Below are 27135 nucleotides of genomic sequence, written 5' to 3'. Positions count from 1 at the left end.
AGTTAGGGGTGGCATACAGAAGATATGAACTTTAAGACAAGAAGATCCGTCACTCCGGAAAATGTCAAGAACTTTGAAAGTTTCTTCAAGTTCAGTCGCAAAAACCATCAAGCGCTATGATGAAACTGACTCTCATGAGGACCGACACAGGAAAGGAAGACACAGAGTTACCTCTGCTTCAGAGGATAAGTTCATTAGAGTTACCAGCCTCAGAAATTGCAGCCCAAATAAATTCTTCACAGAGTTCAAGTAACAGACACATCTCAACATCAGTTGTTCAGAGGAGACTGCGTGAATCAGGCATTCATGGTCGAATTGCTGCAAATAAACCACTACTAAAGGACACCAATAAGAAGAAGAGACTTGCCTGGGCCAAGAAACATGAGCAATGGACATTAGACCGGTGGAAATCTGTGCTTTGGTCTGATAAGTCCAAATTTGAGATTTTTGGATCCAACCACCGTGTCTTTGTGAGACGCAGAGTAGGTGAATGGTTGATCTCCGCATGTGTGGTTCCCACTGTGAAGCATGGAGGAGGAGGTGTGATGGTGTGCGGGTGCTTCGCTGGTGACCCTGGGATTTATTTAGAATTCAAGGCATACTTAACCAGCATGGCTACCACAGCATTCTGCAGCGATACACCATCCCATCTGGTTTGTGCTTAGTGGGACTATCATTTGTTTTTCAACAGGACTATGACCCAACACACCTCCAGGCTGTGTAAAGGCTATTTGACCAAGAAGGACAGTGATGGAGTGCTGCATCAGATGACCTGGCCTAAACAATCACCCGACCTCAACACAATTGAGATGGTTTGGGATGAGTTGGACCGCAGAGTGAAGGAAAAGTAGTCAACAAGGGCTCAGTATATGTGGGAACTCCTTCAAGACTGTTGGAAAGCATTTCAGGTGAAGCTGGTTGAGAGAATGCTAAGAGCGTGCAAAGCTGTCATCAAGGCAAAGGGTGGCTACTTTGAAGAATCTAAAATATATTTAGATTTGTTTAACACTTTTTTGGTTACTACATGATTCCATATGTGTTATTTCATAGTTTTGATGTCTTCCTCATTGTAAAATAATTTTTTTAAATTAACTGACTTGCCTAAAGAAAAAACCTTGAATGATTAGGTGTGTCCAAACTTTTGACTGGTACTGTACCTATATTCTTCTCCTGGTGATATCACACTTGTTTTGTCCATTATGCCACTGCCTTCATATAGATATAGTATACCATGTATAGTATAGTCTGCCATAAAAACACAGAAATGTTTCCAATGTTTTTTCCGCCATTTATTTTTTACATCGTGAATTTGGCAAAAGATGTAAATTAATTGTGTGTTCAGTGTATGCTTACCTTGGCATGACGTTTTGATAGCCGTGTAATTCTCTCTCAAACAAGGTGTTTTATCAATATATTAGCCTCAATTTACTTAAAACAATTCACAATGCTAATTATTGATCAAAGTTACCTTGTCCGAGGTAGATTTGCTCGGCTATCAAAACGTCACGCCAGGGTAAGTCTACATGAAACACAGACCAGGCTATCAAAACGTCACGCCAGGGTAAGTCTACATGAAACACAGACCAGGTTATCAAAACCTCACGCCAGGGTAAGTCTACATGAAACACAGACCAGGCTATCAAAACGTCACGCCAGGGTAAGTCTACATGAAACACAGACCAGGCTATCAAAACGTCACGCCAGGGTAAGTCTACATGAAACACAGACCAGGCTATCAAAACGTCACGCCAGGGTAAGTCTACATGAAACACAGACCAGGTTATCAAAACGTCACGCCAGGGTAAGTCTACATGAAACACAGACCAGGTTATCAAAACGTCACGCCAGGGTAAGTCTGCATGAAACACAGACCAGGTTATCAAAACGTCACGCCAGGGTAAGTCTACATGAAACACAGACCAGGTTATCAAAACGTCACGCCAGGGTAAGTCTACATGAAACACAGACCAGGTTATCAAAACGTCACGCCAGGGTAAGTCTACATGAAACACAGACCAGGTTATCAAAACGTCACGCCAGGGTAAGTCTACATGAAACACAGACCAGGTTAACAAAACGTCACGCCAGGGTAAGTCTACATGAAACACAGACCAGGTTATCAAAACATCACACCAGGGTAAGTCTACATGAAACACAGACCAGGCTATCAAAACGTCACGCCAGGGTAAGTCTACATGAAACACAGACCAGGCTATCAAAACGTCACGCCAGGGTAAGTCTACATGAAACACAGACCAGGTTATCAAAACGTCACACCAGGGTAAGTCTACATGAAACACAGACCTTATTTGAAGTAGTTCTAAAATCCCAGATGGAAAAAATGAATGGAACCATTTCTGTTTTTATGACTCATACTGTGGTACTCAATACTATATATTATCTAACACTGATACACTTCTATCAGGTAGCCTGCTTCTGAGACAGTAGAACTAAAGCAGCCCTCAGGATGGCCAGATTCCACAGACAGCCAGGTTATTGTGTTACGAGGTCAAAGGATCCCAGACTCACTCTGGCCTACTACATAGTCAGTTCAGCCTTTACACAAACACGGAGAAGACAGAGAGAGAGAGACAGAGAGACAGAGACAGAGAGACAGACAGACAGACAGAGAGAGAGAGAGAGAGAGAGAGAGAGAGAGAGAGAGAGAGAGAGAGAGAGAGAGAACATAGTAGCCATATGGATTTGATTAAGGGACTAGTGATGTCATATGTGTCAGGTACTCAGGCCCCAGGCATGGATTGAGTATTACGCAAACATGTGTCTCAGTCTGCATACTCCCACAGCACTAACAATCTGCATACTCCCACAGCACTAACAATCTGCATACTCCCACAGCACTAACAGTCTGCATACTCCCACAGCACTAACAGTCTGCATACTCCCACAGCACTAACAGTCTACATACTCCCACAGCACTAACAGTCTGTATACTCCCATAGCACTAACAGTCTGCATACTCCCACAGCACTAACAATCTGCATACTCCTACAGCAGTAACAGTCTGCATACTCCTACAGCACTCACAGGAGGGAGAGAGTCCATTTGTCATCTCGGGGCACGGTTTGATTCCCAAATGGTGGGTCATGGTGGTTCTTCCTATATGGTAAAGAACTTGTGGCTTGAAACATTACGCGTTATTCAGCACAACACACTTTGGGAGCCGTGGATACACATGTAGCTCTAAGATTGTGTGTTTATGGGAAATGTTCTCTGAAACCACACATTTTCACTCAATCTAGCTGATTCATAATACTCTACATTCCATTTCGGGGTATCAGAGGAAGACTCACGTACCAAGACATTACATAAAACAGGGATTTGTTTTTCCACTATTTATAATTTGGCAGATGCTTCACGTAGAGAACTTGTTTGTGTGGCCAACTTTCATGTTCAATGAAGAACATCTGGGATCAGGAGCACTCTGTCTAGGATGTGTTGGAAATGTACAAATTCAGAAATAGACAAACCCTAATTGGGCTTTCTAAATGAAGGAATGTGTTTACGTCAAGAACAAACAAATTGTTCCAAAAATTCTAGAAAGATCATGTCAGAGTCAAATGTAATCAGTATTTGGTCCTTTGGTCCGTTGTATAATCTGGGTTATCACCACAAAATGTTCTCAAGAAACTTGATTGCACCGTGTCAAATGACGTATTTGTTTCATTGTGGTTGCTGCCATTTTGAAACCACTAACAAGGAGGGAGGGGGTTGTTGGGCTCCTTGCTCTCTGGCCTTCCATGGACATCTCTATTCTACATTGTCTTGGCAGTATTCCCTAATTTTCTACAGCTTGGCAACCGAGCTTTGGCGCCCATTGTGAAGCTGTGACATCTGATTTAGAGGATTTTGGGACAGGAAATGTCCCAGTGTTTCCTTGATTCCCCCTAACGAGGATGATTGATGTCATGTTACGTCCGTGCTGATGCTGTGAACTCTGTTGTTTCAGCGAACAGCTGATGTTCTGTCCGACGACAATGGGGACATTGAACCGATACGGGAGGACAATTTACTCAATGATCTCTATTAGCAGGCTATATCCAGTATTTTGGCCCGCTGAACTTAATGCAGTTGGGTACTAGCTTAGTTTGAGTGTAGTTCGCTGCCAGCTATTTAGTGTGAATCTATCATTTTGCTTGTGTGAAGTGGAGAGAGGAGTCTTGGTATCAAGGGAAAGATAGGCACACTGTAGAATAGACTGAGCAATGAGCCGTCTGTGATAATACAGAGGGCTGTAAATGTGAATTGTGAGATGTACTGTAAATGTGAGGATCGTTTCTAGATGAACGGTCATGTTGAAATCCCGGCAATAAAAGTCCAGACAGCACTCGATTAGCAGTCCCTAATAACAGTCTTACAGACAATCCAACATTATGGATTAGTAGTGTCCTATACTGTTGCTGTATGTTTGTGTTGTTGATTGTGTGAAGTGTTGCATGGAAATGTTTGGCGTGTTTCTAATTCGGTTCGGCTCTAATAGTGTATTACAAGAATAAATTCCAAACACACACAGATTTCCTTACTAAACACGGTTGTCGGTCAAGTTCATTTTGTCTTTTTTTCTTCAGTTGAATCAATGACTCTTACTGAGGAAAACCAGAAGGAAATGTAACCTAAATCGCTTGTCTCTCCTCACCCTCTGCCTCTGGAGTACAGACAGACCGGGGAGAGCAGATATTTCACACGTTACAGACGTCACTCAATACTTTTCCTCTCTGTTCTTGTTTTAAGGCCCACACCACACCTAGGTGGACAAACACACACACACACACACACACACACACACACACACACACACACACACACACACACACACACACACACACACACACACACACACACACACACATACGCTTAAGCCCACATGCAAAGAATCTCTCTCTCTCACACACACACACACACACACACACACACACACACACACACACCGCTTTGAGAGGCAGGGAGGCTGTACAACAGACACACACACACACACAAACACACACACACACACACACACACACACACACACACACACACACACACACACACACACACACACTGGAGTACACACCCCTTTGAGAGGCAGGGAGGCTGTACAACACAAAGTTCCATATAAGGGCATGTTGATGATGTAATGCTCCATAGGCAGGGAGCATGCAGTGAGACATATCTTATTGTTTGGTCTCCCTGCTGGAATGTCCACATCACAGACCGCTGTGTGAGAGCTGAGAGACAGAGAGAGTACAGCAACATAATGAGCTTCAATCACTGAGGCTGCCACCGGACAGACCTATGGAACAGGTAGGAGGCAAGGCAACTTTAACTCAACTTAGCTGCTCTGTTGGTTCGTTATGGAGCACTGTGACTGAGTGCAAGGGGGATAAGTACAGCTTTGATAGTGACATTCAGTTGGGTTAGTGTAAAGAATTGATTTCTGACTCTGGGAAAGTTGTGTCTTTTGGGATACAATTATAGGCAATCTATTAGAAATAAAGGTTTCATTCAACAAGTTCATGAAGAAATGCTGAAACAATTTTGACAAATTGCAGTCTGATATTTTGGAAACTGTGATTACAATTAAACGGATGCTGAGTACAGTAAGTAAATATTGTAACAATTTGTGCACAATGTTTATTCCCTAATTGTGATTTTCAAATGTACCATTGAGGGAGGACATTGATAGAAGCTGATTCAGTGTGTGAGTTAAAGCTATGGGTAATTCAGTGGTTCATTTCCTAAGCGTAGTTGAACAGGCCACTCAACACTCATACGACACTCTAATGTCTGTGAGAATCCGGGGGAAATGTGCCTGGTGAAATAAAAAAGATGGTAATTGTTATTTGAACCTGCTCTCCTGTGAAAAATGAATCACTTCTGAGTGATACATTTATGAACCAACAAGTTAAGTTTGAATATAAAACTCAGATATTACAATGAATTCAACAACCTGAAAAATATATATATATATTTTTTGACGAGCTATTGATTGTGTAACATACAGCATAGCCAGCTAAACCCCTAAAATGTAATTATTAAAAATTAAATATTTAACTAGCACAGTCATTCAACTAAACTAAAGGCATACAAATATTGCCTATAATTTTATGAGCCCATACTGCTTACTGATTGCCCTCTGCTGGACGTATGCTGGTCAGCTTCCTGTCTCTTTCATAAAGCACTCCAGGAATAATCCTCCTAACAAACTGACTGCTTCTATCTATTTACACTAAAAACAGGGTTCAGGATCAAACATGAACAGATCATTGTTTTATAATGTCTTCTGTAAATGATGCTCCCGTGTGAATGAGGCCTCGAAGCTTGGTCTCAATGAGACTCCCTATTAATATAAATGTCAAATAAAATCGGGTGTTTTAAGGGAAAGGGCAGGAAATTGACCTATATCAAGGGCATTGTCTTGGACATTGACTTCTAAAACATACACACAGAATACTGGCATGTCCTGTATCATCTCAGCAGCAGCACTGTTTACAGAGTCTGAGCCGTAGTTTCCAGCTCTGCTTGCCACAGCTGCTTGTTTAAATGTGAGGAAAAGCCCTCTGTGGCCTTCGCCATAATGGTGGGCATGGTGACATCCTGCTGCCGGCTGTGTGTGTGTGTTTTCCCCTCTGCATGCTGATGTTGCTCAGAAGAGGTCAGTAGGTGAATGGTTGGCTTTGGGTTAATAGCCATCTGCACCCACACCCATTTCTTAACTGCTTACCATGCAGAAGGCACCACTCTATTTTCCATGACATAGAAACTCCTTATGGGAATGTACCGTTTTAGACAGACTGACTCTATTTGGAAAATTGGCAGTGATAAAATAAATTGTTCAATCAAGTGTGGCCTTTACCGTACCTTGTAATCAACATTCCGGTGAAATCCCTAAGTTAATTGCGCAATAGAATTAATTCATCTAGAATAGGATTTGGTAGTTTTTCAATGATTAATAAACAAAGTCGCTGTTCTCTGCAGCTGACATCTTGTATAACCAAGTTTGATGGCAAAGCCGTATCAGGATGGACAGGGTAAACTAGTACATCATTCATTGGCAACCGTTGAGAATTTCAAGTGGTAACCTTCATGCCCCTCTTATTCCCCTTTCAACCATATAGTCACAGTTGACACTGACAGTTCAACTTCTGCTCTCCCAAGTTGTGTTATTCGATTGTCAAGTCCCACTAGTCCAGCAGAATTCTGAGTCCATGGGAAACAGAATCCAATGATTGTCCCTTAGGAGGGACACAGTATTCTCATGTCAAGCGATTAAGATCCTAGGGAATACATGTAATTCCTCTCCGGAGACATCATATAGCCTATTATGCCTTGGCTGATCTCAAGCACCTGATTAATAATACATGGAAGTTTCCCTGAATGTATCTTCTGTTTCCATAATGTATCTTCACAATGTAACCCTCTGTGTTTAAAAATGGGGAAACCAGGATGACTTGTACTAACTAGCAGAGTCTAAAGTCCAGGACCTCGGCTCACATTCTATTCTGGTTTGATTACATCACTGGGAAAACGGAGCATAACTGGGTAGCAGAGATAACTGCTAGAGTAAACAAGGATACAAATAAAGCAGTCTAGCTCTAGCTACATTCTAGCTACATTTGCAGGCCTTTATATGGCTGCCACTCCTCTGCTCTGCCCTGACGTCTCAGCAATGTTAATAGAATATCATGATTTAGATGATTTTTCAAAATGATCGTTTCTGCCAGAAAGACATGTCTTCAGATATTGTAGAACTGACTATACCACACATTCCCATTGTGAATTTTCTCAGTGGGACACTAGAGGCCTTTACAAACTCCTCCCCATCTGATGCTATCCTACTGTACATCAACTTCAAGCTGATCAGCTTTGATCATCAGATCTCTGGCACAGTGGAACATGTGGAACATCATGGGATTAACATCATAGGACATAGGACAGCCTCAGCCCTACCATGGACCTGCCTTAGCCCCAGTTCTACCAGCTATCATGCTGACATCATGTTCCTCTACAGGAGACTAGGTGGAATTAGTGATCCCTGAGAGAGGCCCTCTGTTTATCCAGCCAGGCTGTAATTGCCTCTGGAAGCGGGGGGGATTCCTTTAAATATATAACCAGAGAGAGAGAGGGAGGCAGGGGGTAGTAGAGGAACCCCTTAATTAGGGGATTGTTCCATGCCAATGCGACATCTGTGCTAGCACACTGGCAGCTGCACATTCAGCAGTCATAACATCCCCTCCGACGCTGCCTGGAGCGGAGGCACACTGGCCCGGTGCGATGCATGCCCTGCCAGCTACCGTGACCCCAGCTTCCCCCGTGATTCTGTTACATATGCTGTATATACAGTAGACTGTACATTTACACTGGGCATACACCTACACACATGCTCACAAGTACACACTATGAACTCAATATCACTCTAGACGTTAAAATAACTGCAGTGTAAGCTTAGTTGTTTCTTTAAGCAGGGTAGCTGCCTCTAACAGGTATGAAAGAGGACTGTATTCACTGGGACATTTCAAAAACAGCAGTGTGGCTGAATACGGGTTTAGTCTACAGTTTGATGGGGACTGATGGGAGTATTCTTGTCAGATAGGGGTCAGGGTAAACATTCAGCATTCTAGAAAAGTCTAGCCACCACAGCCAAAGATCAGAGTGCATTTGGACGGAACATCCTCACACAGTACAAACACTGCATTTAGTCCATTCTCTATTATTTTTCTTCTTTCAAGTAACAGTAGATAAGCAATACATGACATCAGTAATCAGTAATGCAAATCCTAACAAGGGTAATCTAGATAGTCAATTTGTATAGGACTGACTACAAGAAGTACTATTTTGGACTTTTACTACGGCGTGTAGAGTTTCCAACCCACATGAGAGTTAACTGCTACAGTGAGGGAAAAAAGTATTTGATCCCCTGCTGATTTTGTACGTTTGCCCACTGACAAAGAAATGATCAGTCTATAATTTTAATGGTAGGTTTATCTGAACAGTGAGAGACAGAATAACAACAACAAAATCCAGAAAAAAAACATGTCAAAAATGTTATAAATTGATTTGCATTTTAATGAGGGAAATAAGTATTTGACCCCCTCTCAATCAGAAAGATTTCTGGCTCCCAGGTGTCTTTTATACAGGTAACGAGCTGAGATTAGGAGCACGCTCTTAAAGGGAGTGCTCCTAATCTCAGTTTGTTACCTGTATAAAAAACACCTGTCCACAGAAGCAATCAATCAATCAGATTCCAAACTCTCCACCATGGCCAAGACCAAAGTGCTCTCCAAGGATGTCAGGGACAAGATTGTAGACCTACACAAGACTGGAATGGGCTACAAGCTTGGTGAGAAGGTGACAACAGTTGGTGCGATTATTCGCAAATGGAAGAAACACAAAAGTACTGTCAATCTCCCTCGGCCTGGGGCTCCATGCAAATCTCACCTCGTGGAGTTGCAATGATCATGAGAACGGTGAGGAATCAGCCCAGAACTACACGGGAGGATCTTGTCAATGATCTCAAGGCAGCTGGGACCATAGTCACCAAGAAAACAATTGGTAACACACTACGCCGTGAAGGACTGAAATCCTGCAGCGCCCGCAAGGTCCCCCTGCTCAAGAAAGCACATATACATGCCCATCTGAAGTTTGCCAATGAACATCTGAATGATTCAGAGGACAACTGGGTGAAAGTGTTGTGGTCAGATGAGACCAAAATGGAGCTCTTTGGCATCAACTCAACTCGCCGTGTTTGGAGGAGGAGGAATGCTGCCTATGACCCCAAGAACACCACCCCCACCGTCAAACATGGAGGTGGAAACATTATGCTTTGGGGATGTTTTTCTGCTAAGGTGAAAGGACAACTTCACCGCATCAAAGGGTTGATGGACGGGGCCATGTACCGTCAAATCTTGGGTGAGAACCTCCTTCCCTCAGCCAGGGCATTGAAAATGGGTCGTGGATGGGTGTTCCAGCATGACAATGACCCAAAACACAAGGCCAAGGCAACAAAGGAGTGGCTCAAGAAGAAGCACATTAAGGTCCTGGAGTGGCCTAGCCAGTCTCCAGACCTTAATCCCATAGAAAATCTGTGGAGGGAGCTGAAGGTTCGAGTTGCCAAACGTCAGCCTCGAAACCTTAATGACTTGGAGAAGATCTGCAAAGAGGAGTGGGACAAAATCCCTCCTGATGTGTGCAAACCTGGTGGCCAACTACAAGAAACGTCTGACCTCTGTGATTGCCAACAAGGGTTTTGCCACCAAGTACTAAGTCATGTTCTGCAGAGGGGTCAAATACTTATTTCCCTCATTAAAATGCAAATCAATTTATAACACTTTTGACATGCGTTTTTCTGGATTTTTTGTTGTTGTTATTCTGTCTCTCACTGGTCAAATAAACCTACCATTAAAATGATAGACTAATCATTTCTTTGTCAGTGGGCAAACGTACAAAATCAGCAGGGGATCAAATACTTTTTTCCCTCACTGTATCGGGGGACCTTAAAAGGAACACACTGCAAGTGTATGTCAGGCTACCGAATTGGGAAAGTTAGCACAGTTATATTTATGATCTGTTAAAGTTTCCATTACATAAAATGTCAAACCCCTTCAGAAATCCATTCAGTATGGTCAGACAAATGTGACACCCATGAGTGTTTATGGTGTCTGCATTCTTACTAATAATAGGCCCGATGGCACTTTGGGAATAAGAATTAGACACATTTGACACTTCACAACCAAACAACGAATGTCAATTTTCTACCAAGCTGATATACTGTATATTGTTTATGTTATATTATTGATGTTGTGTTATGTTGCTCCCTGTGTCATCCATCACCTTCTCCACCCATGTGTCAGTTGTCCAATGTGTGTATCAGTGAAAAGTTCAACATTCTTTTTTATTCAAACTTTTTTCTCTTCTTCTTGTGTTTTTCTTTCAGACTGAAGTTGCTCATCGACCAGGAAAAGGCCTATCAGGAAAGGAAAGAGGAGGAGAACAACAAGAAGGTCACCAGCCTAAAGGAGGAGCTGACCAAGCTGAAGTCGTTTGCGTTGATGGTCGTGGACGAGCAGCAGCGCCTCACAGAGCAATTGACCCAACAGACTGCTAAGAGCCAGGAACTGACTGCCAGCGCCTCCCACACCCAGGAAGAGCTGAGCTCTGCTAATGCAAAGGTGCAAGAGGGGGAGGAGAAAGTTTTTCGCTTGGAGACAGAGCTAGGTGACCAAGCCAGTCACTTTCACCAGGAACAGGAGACCATGACAGCCAAACTGACCAGCGAGGATGCCCAGAACCGGCAGCTCAAGCAGAAACTGTCCACACTCAGCCGGCAGCTGGATGAACTGCAGGAGACCAACAAGACCCTCCGGAGGGCTGAGGACGAGCTCCAGGAGTTGAGGGACAAGATCAGCCGCGGGGAATGTGGCAACTCCAGCCTCATGGATGAGGTGGAGGAGTTACGGAAAAGGGTTCTGGAGATGGAGGGGAAGGACGAGGAGCTGGTCAGAATGGAGGACCAGTGCAGGGACCTCAACAAGAAGCTGGAGAAGGAAGCCAGCCAAAGCCGTAGCCTGAAGGCTGATGTGGACAAGCTGAACCACAGGATCATGGAGCTGGAGAAACTAGAGGATGCGTTCGGCAAGAGCAAACAGGAGTGCAACGTGCTAAAGTGCAATCTGGACAAAGAGAGGACAGTGTCAAAGGTTCTGTCCAGAGAGATGGACATCCTGAAAGCGAGGGTCAAAGAACTGGAGGCCGTAGAGGGTCAGCTGGAGAAGACAGAGCTTACACTAAAGGAAGACCTCACCAAGCTGAAGACGCTGACGGTCATGCTGGGGGATGAAAGGAAGACCATGGCTGAGAAACTGAAAGCGATGGAGGACAAGGTCCATAACAGCACTGGCAAACTGCAAGCTGAGCAGGACAAAGTCACAACAGTAACAGAGAAGCTTATCGAGGAGAGCAAGAAAGCCCTAAGGTCGAATGCTGAGCTTGAGGAGAAAATGTGTGGCGCCACCAAGGACAGGGATGAACTTAAGGCCAAGCTCCAAGCCGAGGAGGAAAAGAGCAACGACATGCAGTCCAAAGTTACCATGATGAAGAAGAGATTGCAGTCACTGGAAGCTGCAGAGAGGGAATTCCTGAGGAACAAAGCCAAAGAGGAAAACATCAAGGCGCCCATCGCCAACCGCTCCCAACAAGAGGACTACCAAGTCAAAGACCTTACACAGGAAGTTGAGCGCCTGAGGCGAAAACTTAAAGATATGAAGGTTGTCGAAGACGACTTGTTGAAGACTGAGGATGAGTTTGAGTCAATGGAGAAGAGATACTCCAGGGAACAAGAGCGAGCAACGGCCTTGATGGAGGAGTTGGAAATGTCCAGGAACAAGCTCTTAAAGTACCAACTGGCAGAGAAGCAAGAGTCCAACCAGGAGCACATCCTCTACAAGCGCCTGAAAGAGGAAGAGGCCAAGTCCAGTCATCTGACCCGAGAGGTGGCGGCCCTAAAAGAGAAGATCCATGAATATATGGGCACAGAGGAAAACATCTGTCGCATGAAAAACGACCACTCCGCCTTGCAAAGAAAACTGACTCTGCAAGAGGTGAAAAATAAAGAACTGGCCAGAGAGATGGAGACCCTCAATCGGGAGCTGGAGCGATACCGTCGCTTCAGCAAAAGTCTCCGCCCAGGCATGAATGGCAGACGTTTCTCAGACTTACAGGTGTGCACCAAGGAGGTACAGACAGATCCAGCAGATCACCTTCGACCCAACTACAAGAGCATCACCCCACTGGAGCGGGCCGTGGTGAATGGAAAACTGTACGAAGAGAGTGACTCTGAGGACGATCCAAACTACAACAATGAGCTGCCCCTCGCCCAATGTAACCCCTCCCTCTTCAACAATGTCAACAACCTCAACAACAACATCAGGAGAGTCCCCTTTCTCAAAACCAAAGAAAGCCACAACCCAGTCAATGGGAAAGTGCAGGTTCCCAGACAGAATGGGAACCATGTGCAGCAAGGAGACGTGTTTCTGACACACAGCCCCGGGCAACCACTGCACATCAAGGTAACCCCAGACCACGGGCATAACATGACCATGCTAGAAATCACCAGCCCCACCGCAGAAAACACCCAGTCATACACCAGCACTGCAGTCATCCCCACAAGCGGAGGTCCACCCAAACAAAGAATCACCATAATTCAGAACGCATCCATCTCCCCGACTACCAGAAACAAAGGTCAAAGGTCCCCCTCGTCAGATGGTTCCCCCTGCACTCCTGATCGAGCCATATCTCCCTTCACCATGGCCACCTACTCTAGAGCGATGACCCCAGACTCCTCTGGGTCGGTCACTCCAGACAGGGCTATGTCACCCATCCAGATCGTGTCAGTCACAACAGGCACTCCTGACCGGTCCCTGTCCACGGAGCCAGTAGAGGTCATGGGAGGTCATGCAGTCTTCAGGGTGACACCAGAGAGGCAGAGCAGCTGGCAAGTTCAGAGGTCCAACAGCTCCGGCCCCAACGTCATCACCACGGAGGACAACAAAATCCACATTCACTTAGGGAGCCCCTTCATTCAGAGCTTAAACACTACACCCCAGCCTGTGAGCCCATGCTACTCACCTGGGCAGGAGCAGAGATCTCCTGTATTATCCAATGGTATCCCTGTGAAAGGCAACAGCAAAATCACAAGTAGCATCACTATAAAGCCAACATCCACCCCAATCAAAAGGCCTTCACAAATTACAGTAAGTAATGCCTATGATTGACTGATTCCCCATCCCAAGATACCTCACTCCATTAGTAAGCCCTAGTTTATCCGCCGCCCATTACCACCACCTATCCCAACCCAACCTCCTCAGTCCCTAGTCATCCGATCTTGATCCATCCACCTCCATTTTACTTGATCTGTATGAAGAGAGGCCGACCTAACCACTTCTCTGTTTGTGTTTGGGGTTTGTTTGTTTGTTTGGTTCTGTTTGGAAAGATGTTTGCATGCATGAATTGTCATTCAAATACAAAACAAAACAGTAACCCTTTGAAGGCACTTGTAGTAAGAAACTTTTACTGAACACCGGGGTAACTTTACTGTATATGCTATTTGGTAAATATACCATGTACTAAGACTATTTACTGATGGACCGTTTCAATTGTGTTTAAACTTCATATTACACAACATGCATTTTGTTTAAGCTGATTTATTTTCTAAATATTAAAGTGTGCAAAAGTTATGTTTTAGTTTGTCATCCATGCTTGCATATTTCATTTACTCATTCAGAAGTGGTAAACCCTGCATGCTGAATGATGAAAATGAGGAATATATTTCAAGGTTAAAATATATATTTAAATGTTTTTTATTTATGCATGTTTTCTAACTTCTAGTTTTTACTTTTTATTTTTTCATTGTGATCTAATTTTCACTGCTCAAGTGCTACCTTAACCATTTGAAATAGTCTTCAATCAATACAACCTTTGATAGCAGTCCATTGTCCTTCAACCATCAAGACACACACATACAATGAATAGGACATTTTAGAGTCACTTAATTTATGTTTTTTACTAGCAGGACTCTCAGAAGAACTCTTGTGTGAACATCCAGAATTTATTAGAAAACGAAAAAAAAGGCCAGGGAATTCTGACATGTGTTTTCTTGGCTGAGTTAAATTCATAGGCTGGTGATGTCATAGTTTCTCCTTCTATCCCAAACACAAAAACCCAGTTACCAAGAGTAAAGACTAGCATGAGTGAATTTGAAGTTCCTCTTTAATGATACCATGGAAAGTACATGTAAGTCAGCTTGGACGAACAAGAGGTGCTTTAACTATTGAGGGTCTTCTCCAAGTGGATGTTTCTTTGCTGCAACTCTCTGCATCAATTTGAATCAATATTCTTTACGTTCATCATAGTGTTGTGTGATTCTTTTGCAAATACATACAGTTGTTTTAATGGCAAATTATCGTGCAACCTACACAATAACGCAAATAGATTGCGGTATAGGAATGAAGAAAAACCACACTCATCACTCAAAGCACTGGCTTATCATGAAGAGACTTCTGAGTGACATTGGTAATATAAAGCTCACCTGAATGAAGCATAAATGTGTCAGATCTATTCACGCATTCACCCAATCCACATACCCTCTGAGTCAGTATCACTATAAAGAGGTGTCTATATCAAGCTTTAAATCGAATCAGGCTGGGAGCATTGACGTTTGGAAACAGGATCCCAATCTCTCAATGCCCAAGAATAATTTACAGGCTAAACAAGATGCTATTCATTCAAGGGATCAGAGCAGCTGTGTCCTTAAATATCCTCCATGTCATTATCTATCTGATCGTACTTATTCACATCTAGTGAGGTCATTGTTTGAGCCAGGCAGATCATATGTCCTGATGTCAAAATAACATCACAGTCCATATCGAATGAGAGCAAAGTGCAAGTAGTATGGATGATGGCTTCATAGTCCAACACACCCTTTCCTTTTGTATATCTCACTTGACGCATGACCTTTGGCATGTCAGCTAAATCTAAGGTCCTATGTAAGCTATACAATCACACAGCACCATCATCCACTGTGCTGTTTTTCAATACAGAAAGTACAGTAGCCAATCAGAGGCAAGACTAATCTTCAGTGTAAAAAAAAGACGCCTGAGCGGAGTTCCCACATCCGTTATTCAGGGGAAACAGAAGTTAGGTTGAAAATATTGTATCCCTGAAAACCGGATGTAAGCGGTTTCTGGCGACCCTGCATAGGCTAATCCCAGGCTAGTTTAGGATTTTGATGGGATTCGCGTGTAGTTTACAATAACGGTTATCATCACAATGGTATCCAAACACCTTGACCAATAGGCCCAATGATCAAGGAGATGAAAAGAAATGGACAGGGCAGGGCCCATTTCAAACAAAGGCCTCATATTGTGAATGGAAGAGGATCCTGAGGCCCATTAGTGTGCTGTGAAATAGTGTCTCGCACCACAATCCAAGCACCAAACAAATCCTGTGTTTTGTTGCCATGGAGACAACCGTGCATCTTTGCCAGTATTGCAGAACGCAGGCCGGCCTACTGAACTGCAGGCTGGTCTGTCCGTGGCAGAGGAAGTGCTTACTCTAGTACTCCTGCTGCATGTCTCCAAAGGGAGGAGGCTTATAATTAAAGGTCATTCCGTGTAAAATCAACATGGCCCCCTGACATGACCCACACAGATTTTCTGGTCCATTAACCTCATTTTCAAAACACATTTCAAATTTATGTCCTGCATGGATTTAAGGACATGGTTCATTGCACATTTTAGAATGAATTTTTGAAACCATAAAACACTTATACACACTCACTTACAGTTGGTCTTTAACAGCGTTTAATCACTCACTCCTTGGACTGGGTAGATTCACTCAATAGCTTTCGGCATGAAACTGGAGTGTCTCACAAGAGCTCTCTCTCAGAGAAAGAAAGAGTGATGAAATAAGCTGCAACGTTTAAAACTACAGTATAATAACCTATATTGCGCAACAGGTCTGGGAGAATGCCTTAATGTGCATGATGAACAGCCTCCCCAATGACACCCTATTCCCTATATAGCACACTACTTTTGACCAGGGCCCATAGGAATAGGGTGCCATTTGGGATGCACCCATCATCAACTATTCCCCTTCTTGTCTTTGTTTGCTCTAAGTGCCCTCATCATCATCCCTCTAGTCTCACATGCAGTTACATTAAAGCCAGAGGAGAAAGAGAGAGGGGAGTTTTTAACTGAGCAGAGAGAGAGAGAGTTTTAAACTGAGCAGAGAGAGAGGGGAGTTTAAACTGAGCAGAGAGAGTGGGGTTTAAACTGAGCAGAGAGAAAGAGAACGAGAGAGAGGGAGAGAGGGATTTAAACTGAGTAGAGAGAGAGTGGAGTTTAAACTGAGCAGAGAGAGAGAGAGGTTTAAACAGAGCAGAGAGAGAGGGGGGGTCTAAACTGAGCAGAGAGAAAGAGAGAGAGAGAGAGGTTGAGAGAGGGATTTAAACTGAGTAGAAAGAGAGTGTAGGGCTTAAACTGAGCCAAGAGAGTGCGTGGTTTAAACTGAGTAGAGAGAGAGTGGGATTTAAACTGAGCAGAGAGAGAGAGGTTTAAACTGAGCAGAGAGAGAGAGAGAGCGGGGGTTTAACTAAGCAGAGAGATAGAGGAGTTTAAACTGGGCAGAAAGAGAGAGGGGTTTAAACTGGGCAATAACAGGGGTTTAAACTGAGCAAAGAGAGAGGGGGGTTAGACTGAGTAGAGAGGGGGTAGACTGAGCAGAGAGGGGTTTAGACTGAGCAGAGAGGGGTTTAAACTAAACGCAGAGCGATGACAAACATGAAGTGCTCCTACGGTGACATCACCTTCTGGCAGAGCTGAGACGGAGAGCTAGGAGCATTAGATGACAGTTTAAGCTGATTGTGCAGTAAACAATGCAGTGATGCAAACCCCATGGGAGACATTTCCTGTGACTGTTTTGGCAGTTGGTGCTAAAACACGATCCAATACCTGTCTCCAAACATTTTCCCTCCCCACTCTCTCTTATAAGCCTTCTTTGGGAGCAAAACAATTACTTGTGTGTGAATAGCTCTATAAACTCCAAAGACGGTATCAGAAAGGGAATCATGGATTTCTTTAGTTTCATTCTTTACAGCGGTCGGTTGTGTTGAAAAAATGGTCAAAGCTTTACTTAAAGAGTAATGTTTTATTAGTCTACTTGTTATACTGCATGCATACATGAGCCTGTACATGTCTTAATAAGCATGTAATGAATTATTTTGTAATGTGTTTTGTCAAAAACTGCTACGTATTTGCTACTGTATGCCAAAAAACATTATTTGGCACCATCTTGTGGTCAGTTTGATAAACAACCTACAGTTATATATCGTAAGGATATTGATCCCTTTTTTCTCTCCATCTATTCTCAGATCCCCTTGGAAGCATTCCGACGCCCAGGCCCAACCAGGATCCCCAAACCTAAAGCCTACAGTACAAAAGGAACAAACAGTGTGGTCAATCCAGGGCAGAGCAATAAAGGACAGCCCCAGACAGCTCTCTCCTCAGAGAAGGTGCTGCAGGGTACTCAGAGTGCAGCCAACAACCTCAATATGGTCAACCGTCCCACTAGAATATAACGTCACACACTTGGATGTACCATCACATTATGATCTCAATTATGATGTATTCCTGTTGCTACAAAGACTTCTGCTTTTGTGTGCCTCGGTATTGATAATGAAAACACCAAAATAGGAACATTAGTAGGCCTAGGTTAACTAGCATATGTGTTTCACAAAGAATAATTCACTGATCTGGCTGTGTAAGCAGCAGGGGCGCAACTTTTACTGGGGATGGGGGGGGACATGTCCCCAGTTTTATCATTGGAATGCGATACAAAACGAGGCAACGTTGTACTTTAGGACCATCGGAGTGGTTGGGTAGGATTTTTTTATTTTTTTTTATAAATAAATTATATATATATATATATATATATTATCTTCCCCCACCTCTAAAACCAAAGTTGCACCCCTGGTGAGCAGTAATTGCAGTAATTGATCAATTATGATATATATATATATATATATATATATATATATATATATATATATATATATATATATGCTACTGTTATTGCTAATACCATTAAAATATGAATGTGTATTTTCCCCTTGAAACATGAACTGTATTGCTATTTTAATGTGGTAGACCTATCTAATTTATATCCACTACTTAATTTGTATAATTCTATGAATGGAAAAAAAAGGAATGCTATTAACAGTTTCAATAATGTACGTGTGTATTATTGGTATTTTATGTTGAATGCGACCTCCTCAGTGATGATCTCTGAAATGTAATGATCAGCCTATTACTTGGTTATCAATAAATACTGTTTTTATACCTACATATACATATACACATTTACATTTTATTTTATATATAAGAAACCCAGCTTGCTCTGCCTGAACTATGGGACGTAAAAAAAAACTCACAATCTGGTGGGAATATGAATTGTGCAAGCTAATAATTGTGTTGTTTTTTTTATTGCTAATTCTCACAGTATTCCATCCCATAATTTCACCACTGTGTAAATGCAGGCCTACCTGTATATCAGAGGCTCTCATCATGGTTCAATTCAAAATGACATCCTCCAATTGCAATGCACAAACCTGTTTCGACGATGACCAATCATGTTGATGGGTCAGTCAGGTGATCAGAAAACCACACCTGCGTGGTTCATTCTTTGCGGGAGATGCAGATTATCTGTGAAGTTTTCTTAGCAGTAGCCTCCAACCTGTTATATGAGATCCTCCAAATTCATGCCCGGGTGAGACAGATGGGTATCCAGATAGGTTGTGATTTAGTCCCAGCCCATGTGGTGGTGGAAGGGAATGAGGAAGTAGATGTGCTGGCTAAACAGGCCCTTAGGAGAGAGGAGATGGATGTGCAGATGCCGATTAGCAAGGAAGAGGCTTAAGGGAGTAATAAGAACAGTCGTGGTGCAGAGATGGCAGGAGCAGTGGAACAGCAACACTAAGGGCAGGCATCTATTCCAAGTACAGAGGAAAGTTGGGGAGGATGGCAGGAAGAGACAGAAGAGAGGAGGACATCTTTACAAGGCTAACGGTGGGACACTGCAGGTTGAATAAGACATGAAATGTGATAGGAAAGCATCCAACAGGAAGGGGTTCTCACTATAGGTATTACAGCTAAGACCAGACTTTTTCGTAGCAGGTTAGGACATTTTACGCAGCAGGTTAGGATAATTAACGTGGCAGTTTAGAAGACTTAGATTAAGGTTAGGAAAAGGGTTAGGTTTAGCTCAAATGCTCTGCTAACCTGCTACAAAAAGTAACTTCTGGTCAGAGCTGTACTCCCTCTAGTCACCAACCACAGGAAGGTATGATTACTGCCAGGAAACAGAGATAGTGGAGCATGCACTGATAGTGTGGGCAGTATGAGAGGGAAATAGAGATGCAGTATGAGGGAGAAGGGGGTGCAGGAATTGAGTTTAAAGAGTATACTGAGTAGAACATCATTAGATACAAAATCAAATCAAATCAAATTGTATTTGTTACATGCGCCGAATACAACAAGTGTAGACCTTACAGTGAAATGCTTACTTACAAGCCCTTAACCAACAATGCAGTTTTAAGAAAGAAATATAGAAATATAACAAATAATTTAGGAGCAACAATAAAATAATAGTAGCGAGGCTATATACAGGCGGTTCCGGTACGGAGTCAATGTGCGGTGGCACCGGTTAGTCGAGGTAATTGAGGTAATATGTACATGTAGATAGAGGTAAATTGACTACGCATGGATAATAAACAGAGAGGAGCACCAGCGTAAAAATGGGGGGTGGGGTGGGGAAAATGCAAATAGTCCGGGTAGCCATTTGATTAACTGTTCAAGAGTCTTATGGCTTGGGGGTAGAAGGCTTCTTCTCACCTTTTAGACCTAGACTTGGCACTCCGGTACCGCTTGCCGTGCGGTAGCAAAGAGAAAATTCTATGACCAGGGTGGCTGGAGTCCTTGGCAATTTTTGGGGCCTTCCTCTGACACTGCCTGGTATAGAGGTCCTGGATGGCAGGAAGCTTGGCCCCAGTGATGTACTGGGCCGTATGCACTACCCTCTGTAGTGCCTTGCGATTGAAGGCCGAGCAGTTGCCATACCAGGCGGTGATGCAACCAGTCAGGATGCTCTCGATGGTGCAGCTGTAGAACTTTTTGAGGATCTGAGGACCCATGCCAAATCCTTTCAGTCTCCCGAGGGGGAATAGGCATTGTCGTGCCCTATTCACGACTGTCTTAGTGTGTTTGGACTATGATTGTCCAGACATCTGGCAGTCTCTATGGGGGTGCTACAAGGTTCAATTCTCGGGCAGACTCTCTTCTTTGTATACATCAATGATGTCGCTCTTGCTGCTGGTGATTCTCTGATCCACCTCTACGCAGACGACACCATTCTGTATATTTCTGGCCCTTCTTTGGACACTGTGTTAACTAACCTCCAGATGAGCTTCAATGCCATACAACTCTCCTTCCGTGGCCTCCAACTGCTCTTGAATGCAAGTAAAACTAAATGCATGCTCTTCAACCGATCGCTGCCCACACCTGCCCGCCCGTTCAGCATCACTACTCTGGACGGTTCTGACTTAGAATATGTGGACAACTACAAATACCTAGGTGTCTGGTTAGACTGTAAACTCTCCTTCCAGACTCACATTAAGCATCTCCAATCCAAAATTAAATCGAGAATCGGCTTCCTATTTCGCAACAAAGCATCCTTCACTCATGCTGCCAAACATACCCTCGTAAAACTGACCATCCTACCGAACCTCAACTTCGGCGATGTCATTTACAAAATAGCCTCCAATACTCTACTCAACAAATTGGATGCAGTCTATCACAGTGCCATCCGTTTTGCCACCAAAGCCTCATATACTACCCACCACTGCGACCTGTACGCTCTCGTTGGCTGGCCCTCGCTTCATACTCGTCGCCAAACCCACTGGCTCCAGGTCATCTATAAGTCTCTGCTAGGTAAAGCCCCGCCTTATCTCAGCTCACTGGTCACCATAGCAGCACCCACCCGTAGCACACGCTCCAGCAGGTATATTTCACTGGTTACCCCCAAAGTCAATTCCTACTTTGGCCGCCTTTCCTTCCAGTTCTCTGCTGCCAATGACTGGAACAAACTGCAAAAATCACTGAAGCTGGAGACTCATATCTCCCTCACTTAAGCACCAGCTGTCAGAGCAGCTCACAGATCACTGCACCTGTACATAGCCCATCCAACTACCTCATCCCCTTACTGTATTTATTTATTTATTTTGCTCCTTTGCACCCCAGTATCTCTACTTGCACATTCATCTTCTGCACATCTATCACTCCAGTATTTAATTGCTATATTGTAATTACTTCGCCACAATGTGTCACGTCCTGGCCAGTATAAGGGTTAATTGGTATTGTAGTTTGGTCAGGACGTGGCAGAGGGTATTTGTTTTATGTGGTTCAGGGTGGTGTTTTGGAAAAGGGCGTTTGATTTAGTATTTCCGGGTTTTTTGGTTATGATCTATGTTTAGGTAATTCTATGTCTAGTCTAGGTAGTCTGTGTTTCTATGGTTGATTTATTGGGGTTGGGACTCTCAATTGAAGGCAGGTGTTTTCTCTTTGCCTTTGATTGAGAGTCCCATATATTAGGGTGTGTTTGTGATTTGTGGGAGATTGTTTTTGCATTGCGTGTTTTGTGAGCCTGCAAAACTGTCATTTGTCGTGCTTATTGTTTTCTTGTTTTTGTGTTCAACGTTCTTTAATAAATTAAGAAAATGAACGTCAACTCTACTGCGTATTGGTCCACACTATCAGACGACGATTTCGCTATATCATCGGATGATGAAGAAGTTCGTGACAGAATCTCCCACCAAACCAGGACCAAGCAGCAGAGGAACGAGGAGGAAGGATGGACATGGGCCGAGTTAAGGAGGAGCGTTTCCAGGGCGATGGAAGAGTTTAGGAAATTCGAGAGGCAGCCCCAATAATTTTTTGGGGGGGGGCACAAGGGCAGTTTTGCGGGGCAAGAATGGAGCCCCGGGCCAGCTCCCCGCACTAGCCTGGAGGTACGTGTTCCCAGTCTGGTACGTCCAGTACCAGCACCACGCACCAGGCTTCAAGTGCGTAAACCCAGCCTCGCCAGTCAACAGTCACCAGAGCTGCCCGCCAGTCAACAGTCGCCAGAGCTGCCCGCCAGTCAACAGTCACCAGAGCTGCCCGCCAGTCAACAGTCGCCAGAGCTGCCCGCCAGTCAACAGTCGCCAGAGCTGCCCGCCAGTCAACAGTCGCCAGAGCCGCCCGTCAGTGAGGAATCGCCAGAGCCGCCCGTCAGTGAAGAGGCGCCAGAGCCACCCACTAGTCAGGAGCTGCCAGAGTGGCCAGACTGCCCCGAGCTGCCAGAGTGGCCAGACTGCCCCGAGCTGCCAGAGTGGCCAGACTGCCCCGAGCTGCCAGAGTGGCCAGACTGCCCCGAGCGGCCAGACTGCCCCGAGCGGCCAGACTGCCCCGAGCGGCCAGACTGCCCAGACTGCCCCGAGCTGCCAGACTGCCCCGACTGCCTGGAACGGCCAGAGCCGGAGCCACCTCCAGATATAGGTGGGTTGGGGAGGGGGGGTGTAGCACAGTGCCGTCGTTGACGGCAGCCACCCACCCTCCCTTCCTTTAGTAGGGGGGAATTTTTCTTTTGTTGTTGTTTGGGGTTATTTTTGTTAAGGTGCTTCCGGGGTTAACACCTTTATGGGGGGGTACTGTCACGTCCTGGCCAGTATAAGGGTTAATTGGTATTGTAGTTTGGTCAAGACGTGGCAGAGGGTATTTGTTTTATGTGGTTCAGGGTGGTGTTTTGGGAAAAGGGCGTTTGATTTAGTATTTCCGGGTTTTTTGGTTATGATCTATGTTTAGGTAATTCTATGTCTAGTCTAGGTAGTCTGTGTTTCTATGGTTGATTTATTGGGGTTGGGACTCTCAATTGAAGGCAGGTGTTTTCTCTTTGCCTTTGATTGAGAATCCCATATATTAGGGTGTGTTTGGGATTTGTGGGAGATTGTTTTTGCATTGCGTGTTTTGTGAGCCTGCAAAACTGTCATTTGTCGTGCTTATTGTTTTCTTGTTTTTGTGTTCAACGTTCTTTAATAAATTAAGAAAATGAACGTCAACTCTACTGCGTATTGGTCCACACTATCAGACGACGATTTCGCTATATCATCGGATGATGAAGAAGTTCGTGACACAATGGCCTTTTTATTGCCTTATCTTACCTCATTTGCACACACTGTATACCGTAATTTCCGGACTATTAAGCGCACCTGAATATAAGCCGCACCCACTGAATTAAAAAATATATATTATTTTGAACATAAATAAGCCGCACATGTCTATAAGCCGCAGGTGCCTACCGGTACATTGAAACAAATGAACTTTACACAGGCTTTAACGAAACACGGCTTGTAACAAAAATAAATAGGCTTTAACGAAACACGCTTGTAACAAAAATAAATAGGCTTTAACGAAACACGGCTTGTAACAAAAAATTACAAATTAGCAGTAAGCTTTAGTTGTCTTTTTGCACTGAAACGCTGCTGTTTACAACGTCTTATCATCGACTCATTAAGACCAAGCTCCCGTGCAGCAGCTCTATTTCCTTTTCCAACAGCCAGATCAATCGCCTTCAACTTGAAAGCTGCATCATATGCATTTCTCAGTGTCTTTGCCATGATGAGGGTGACAAAATGACTACCGCAATCAGAATGATGGGAAGTTTGAGAGCGCTCGATTTAATCTAAACAGTAAACAAAAAAGTTGTTTGACCTTAACCCGTTCGGCAATTTCATTGGTCTAATGAAAGCTTCATGCCGCCAAAAAACAGCACGTCACAGAACGTGTTTTTTTTAAAAAAAAAATTGAAAGCGGGAAAAATCCATATATTAGCCGCATCATTGTTTAAGCCGCGAGGTTCAAAGCCTGGGAAAAAAGTTGCAGCTTATAGTCCGGAATTTACGGTATATACTTTTTCTACTGTATTTTTGACTGTATGTTTGTTTATTTCATGTGTAACTCTGTGTTGTATGTGTCGAACTGCTTTGCTTTATCTTGGCCAGGTCGCAGTTGTAAATGAGAACTTGTTCTCAACTAGCCTACCTGGTTAAATAAAGGTGAAATATATATATATATATTTTTTTTTAAGTTTGTTGGTAAAGCTCCCAACCTGCTCCACTACAGCACCGTTGATGAGAATGCGGATGGTGGGGGGTGCTCGGTCCTTCTTTTTCTGTAGTCCACAATCATCTCCTTTGTCTTGATCACATTGAGGGAGATGTTGTTATCCTAGCATCACACTGCCAGGTTTCTGACCTCCTTCCAATAGGCTGTCTCATCGTTGTCGGTGATCAGGTCTACAACTGTTGTGTCGTTGGCAAACTTAATGATGGTGTTGGAGTCGTGCTTGGCCATGCAGTCATGGGTGAATGGGGAGAACAGGAGGGGACTGAGCACACACCCATGAGGGGCCCCTGTGTTGAGGATCAGCGTGGCAGATATACAGTCTCAAATATTTTGTTATCTTTTTTAAGAGAAAAGGGGCTGGCAGGTAGGATTTAGTTCCTCCCTCTCTGGCCCACAGGCCCCTTACAAATAAAGATAGCAGTTTTGAAACTGCAGTAAAAGTGCAGTAACTGCAGTCGACTGTGGTATTTTGGACGCAGTAATTGCAGAATAAATGCAGTGTACTGCAGTTGAACTGCAGTTATACTGCACTCTAACTGCAGTTCCACTGCAAAATTACTGCAGTAAAAAAATGTGTTATTTTGGACGCAGTATTTGCTGCATACTGCTGTTATACTGCACTCTAATTAAGCAATAAGGCATGAGGGGGTGTGGTATATGGCCAATATACCACGGCTAAGGGCTGTTCTTTAGCACGATGCAACGCGGATTGCCTAGACACAGCCCTTAGCCGTGGTATATTGCAGAGGTGGGACCAAGTTATTATTTTACAAGTCACAAGTAAGTCCCAAGTCTTAGCACTCAAGTCCCAAATCAAGTCAGGCAAGTCCGAGTCAAGTCTCAAGTCAAGACCGACAAGTCTCAAGTCAAGTCTCAAATCCTAACTTTGAGTTTCGAGTCCTAAACAAGTTATTATGTGCTCTTCACCAACTGTAATACCATTCACATTTTTACCAAGAGTAATAGTTAGTATATTACATTTACGCAAATCATGAATGCTTTAAAAATATATATATTTATTACTTTCCAAATAAACTTTATATTTCCATGGAAATACATGGTTAGCCATGAGAAAGACCCGCCCCCCATAGCGATCGACTATCGAGGATCGCGCAATCGGGCGATGTAGGCTTGTACCCAATCGCCCAACCTTACACACACACACACACACCCTCTCTCTGTGTGGTTACAGTAGGCTAACGTATGTCAATGTTTTTAGGAACAGCAGTAACATCAGGCAGGCTTTAGGCTACCAACTGCCTGGCCAGTTGTAGCTCATTCTTGGGTGCAATGATCACGTTCCTACACTGACTGACTGGGTGGAGGCTGTCATGACGTTGGCCTGTGGGTAAGGTTTATGACCCCCCCACATAAATACCTTTCTCCCTTCCCCTCTCTTACTGACCCTACTGAAGGACTGCTGTCCTGTTAAATATAGAGAGTCTGGGAACATCAAACAAATGGGGAACGGAACCATATTTTGATAATAAAACCAGTTGGAAATATGCTTGATAACGTAATGAGTATGTATGTCAGTTCATTGTTATCTGAGACATTATGATTGATGACAGGACGACATAAACTGTACCTGAGAAAGTATACACCCTCTAGTTATCAGAGTCACATGGAATTGTTATGCAATTGAAATGTTTGATATTGAAATTGTTTGTTAGGAGATTAAATGTAATTTTAGCTTCCAAATGAGAGAATTGGGTTTTCATAAGGAAAGTGCCCTGCTCGATCAGTGGCCAACCCTGTGAAGAGACAGGGGTTATAAACGATGAAACACCTCCTTCCCTCCTCTCCACTATATAAGCCTTTGACGAAAAGACATTCACCATGTTCCAGTACGGGAGGTCTGCAGCCTCTACGTTAGAAGGACACATGACAACTAAGCCAACCTCAGCGTGAGCTATGGTATGAACTGGTATGAACTTTGAGCTTATTCACTACAGAAGTGATACTTCCTAGCCGTTGAGTTAGCCGCTGCTAACGTGGGCTAGGAAAGGACGGACGACGGATCCAGTCTAACAACCAGACGAAGATACCACCACGTATCCAATTTACCACTATTGACATTCTTCCACTACAGGAAGATCTGTTGGCCAACCCGGCCAGCATCTACGACCAATCTACCGAAGCGCAGCTCAGAGTAAATATTTATTGCATTTTCCTTTTCCAAATGGGCGGTAATTTAGAATGCATAAGATAATGTATTTACGATAGCATAGCTGCTGTTTCTTTGTTCCTAAGTCTTCCCGCTCTTTCATTCAAGCCCAACCCCCTTTCCTTTGTGTAACCAGCCATGATACAGGCTCCGTCCACCAGGACGTTTTCTGTATGACATCATTTGTATTCTGTGTATTTGTAA

General features: G+C 43.8%; 1 protein-coding gene across 2 annotated transcripts in view; it reads left to right on the top strand.

The window, feature by feature from the left end:
- LOC115196349 (filamin A-interacting protein 1-like) overlaps positions 1 to 18450 on the top strand; it is an 83501-nt gene extending 65051 nt beyond the window's left edge. The window contains exons 1-3 of one of the 2 annotated variants that reach the window (XM_029757111.1): positions 5122 to 5301; positions 10931 to 13745; positions 17921 to 18445. In XM_029757111.1, coding sequence (XP_029612971.1) covers positions 11046 to 13745; positions 17921 to 18127 — 2907 coding nt within the window. In that variant the 5' untranslated portion in view covers positions 5122 to 5301; positions 10931 to 11045 and the 3' untranslated portion in view covers positions 18128 to 18445. Of the gene's footprint in view, positions 1 to 5121; positions 5302 to 10930; positions 13746 to 17920 lie in introns of those variants that run through there. The other variant, XM_029757110.1, reaches the window with a different exon arrangement.
- Positions 18451 to 27135: the final 8685 nt, after the last annotated feature.

The sequence above is a fragment of the Salmo trutta genome, chromosome 6 (genome assembly GCF_901001165.1).
Source record: "Salmo trutta chromosome 6, fSalTru1.1, whole genome shotgun sequence".
NCBI lineage: Eukaryota > Metazoa > Chordata > Actinopteri > Salmoniformes > Salmonidae > Salmo > Salmo trutta.
Note: the sequence above shows the minus strand (reverse complement) of the source record. Positions and strands in the feature narration are given on the sequence as shown.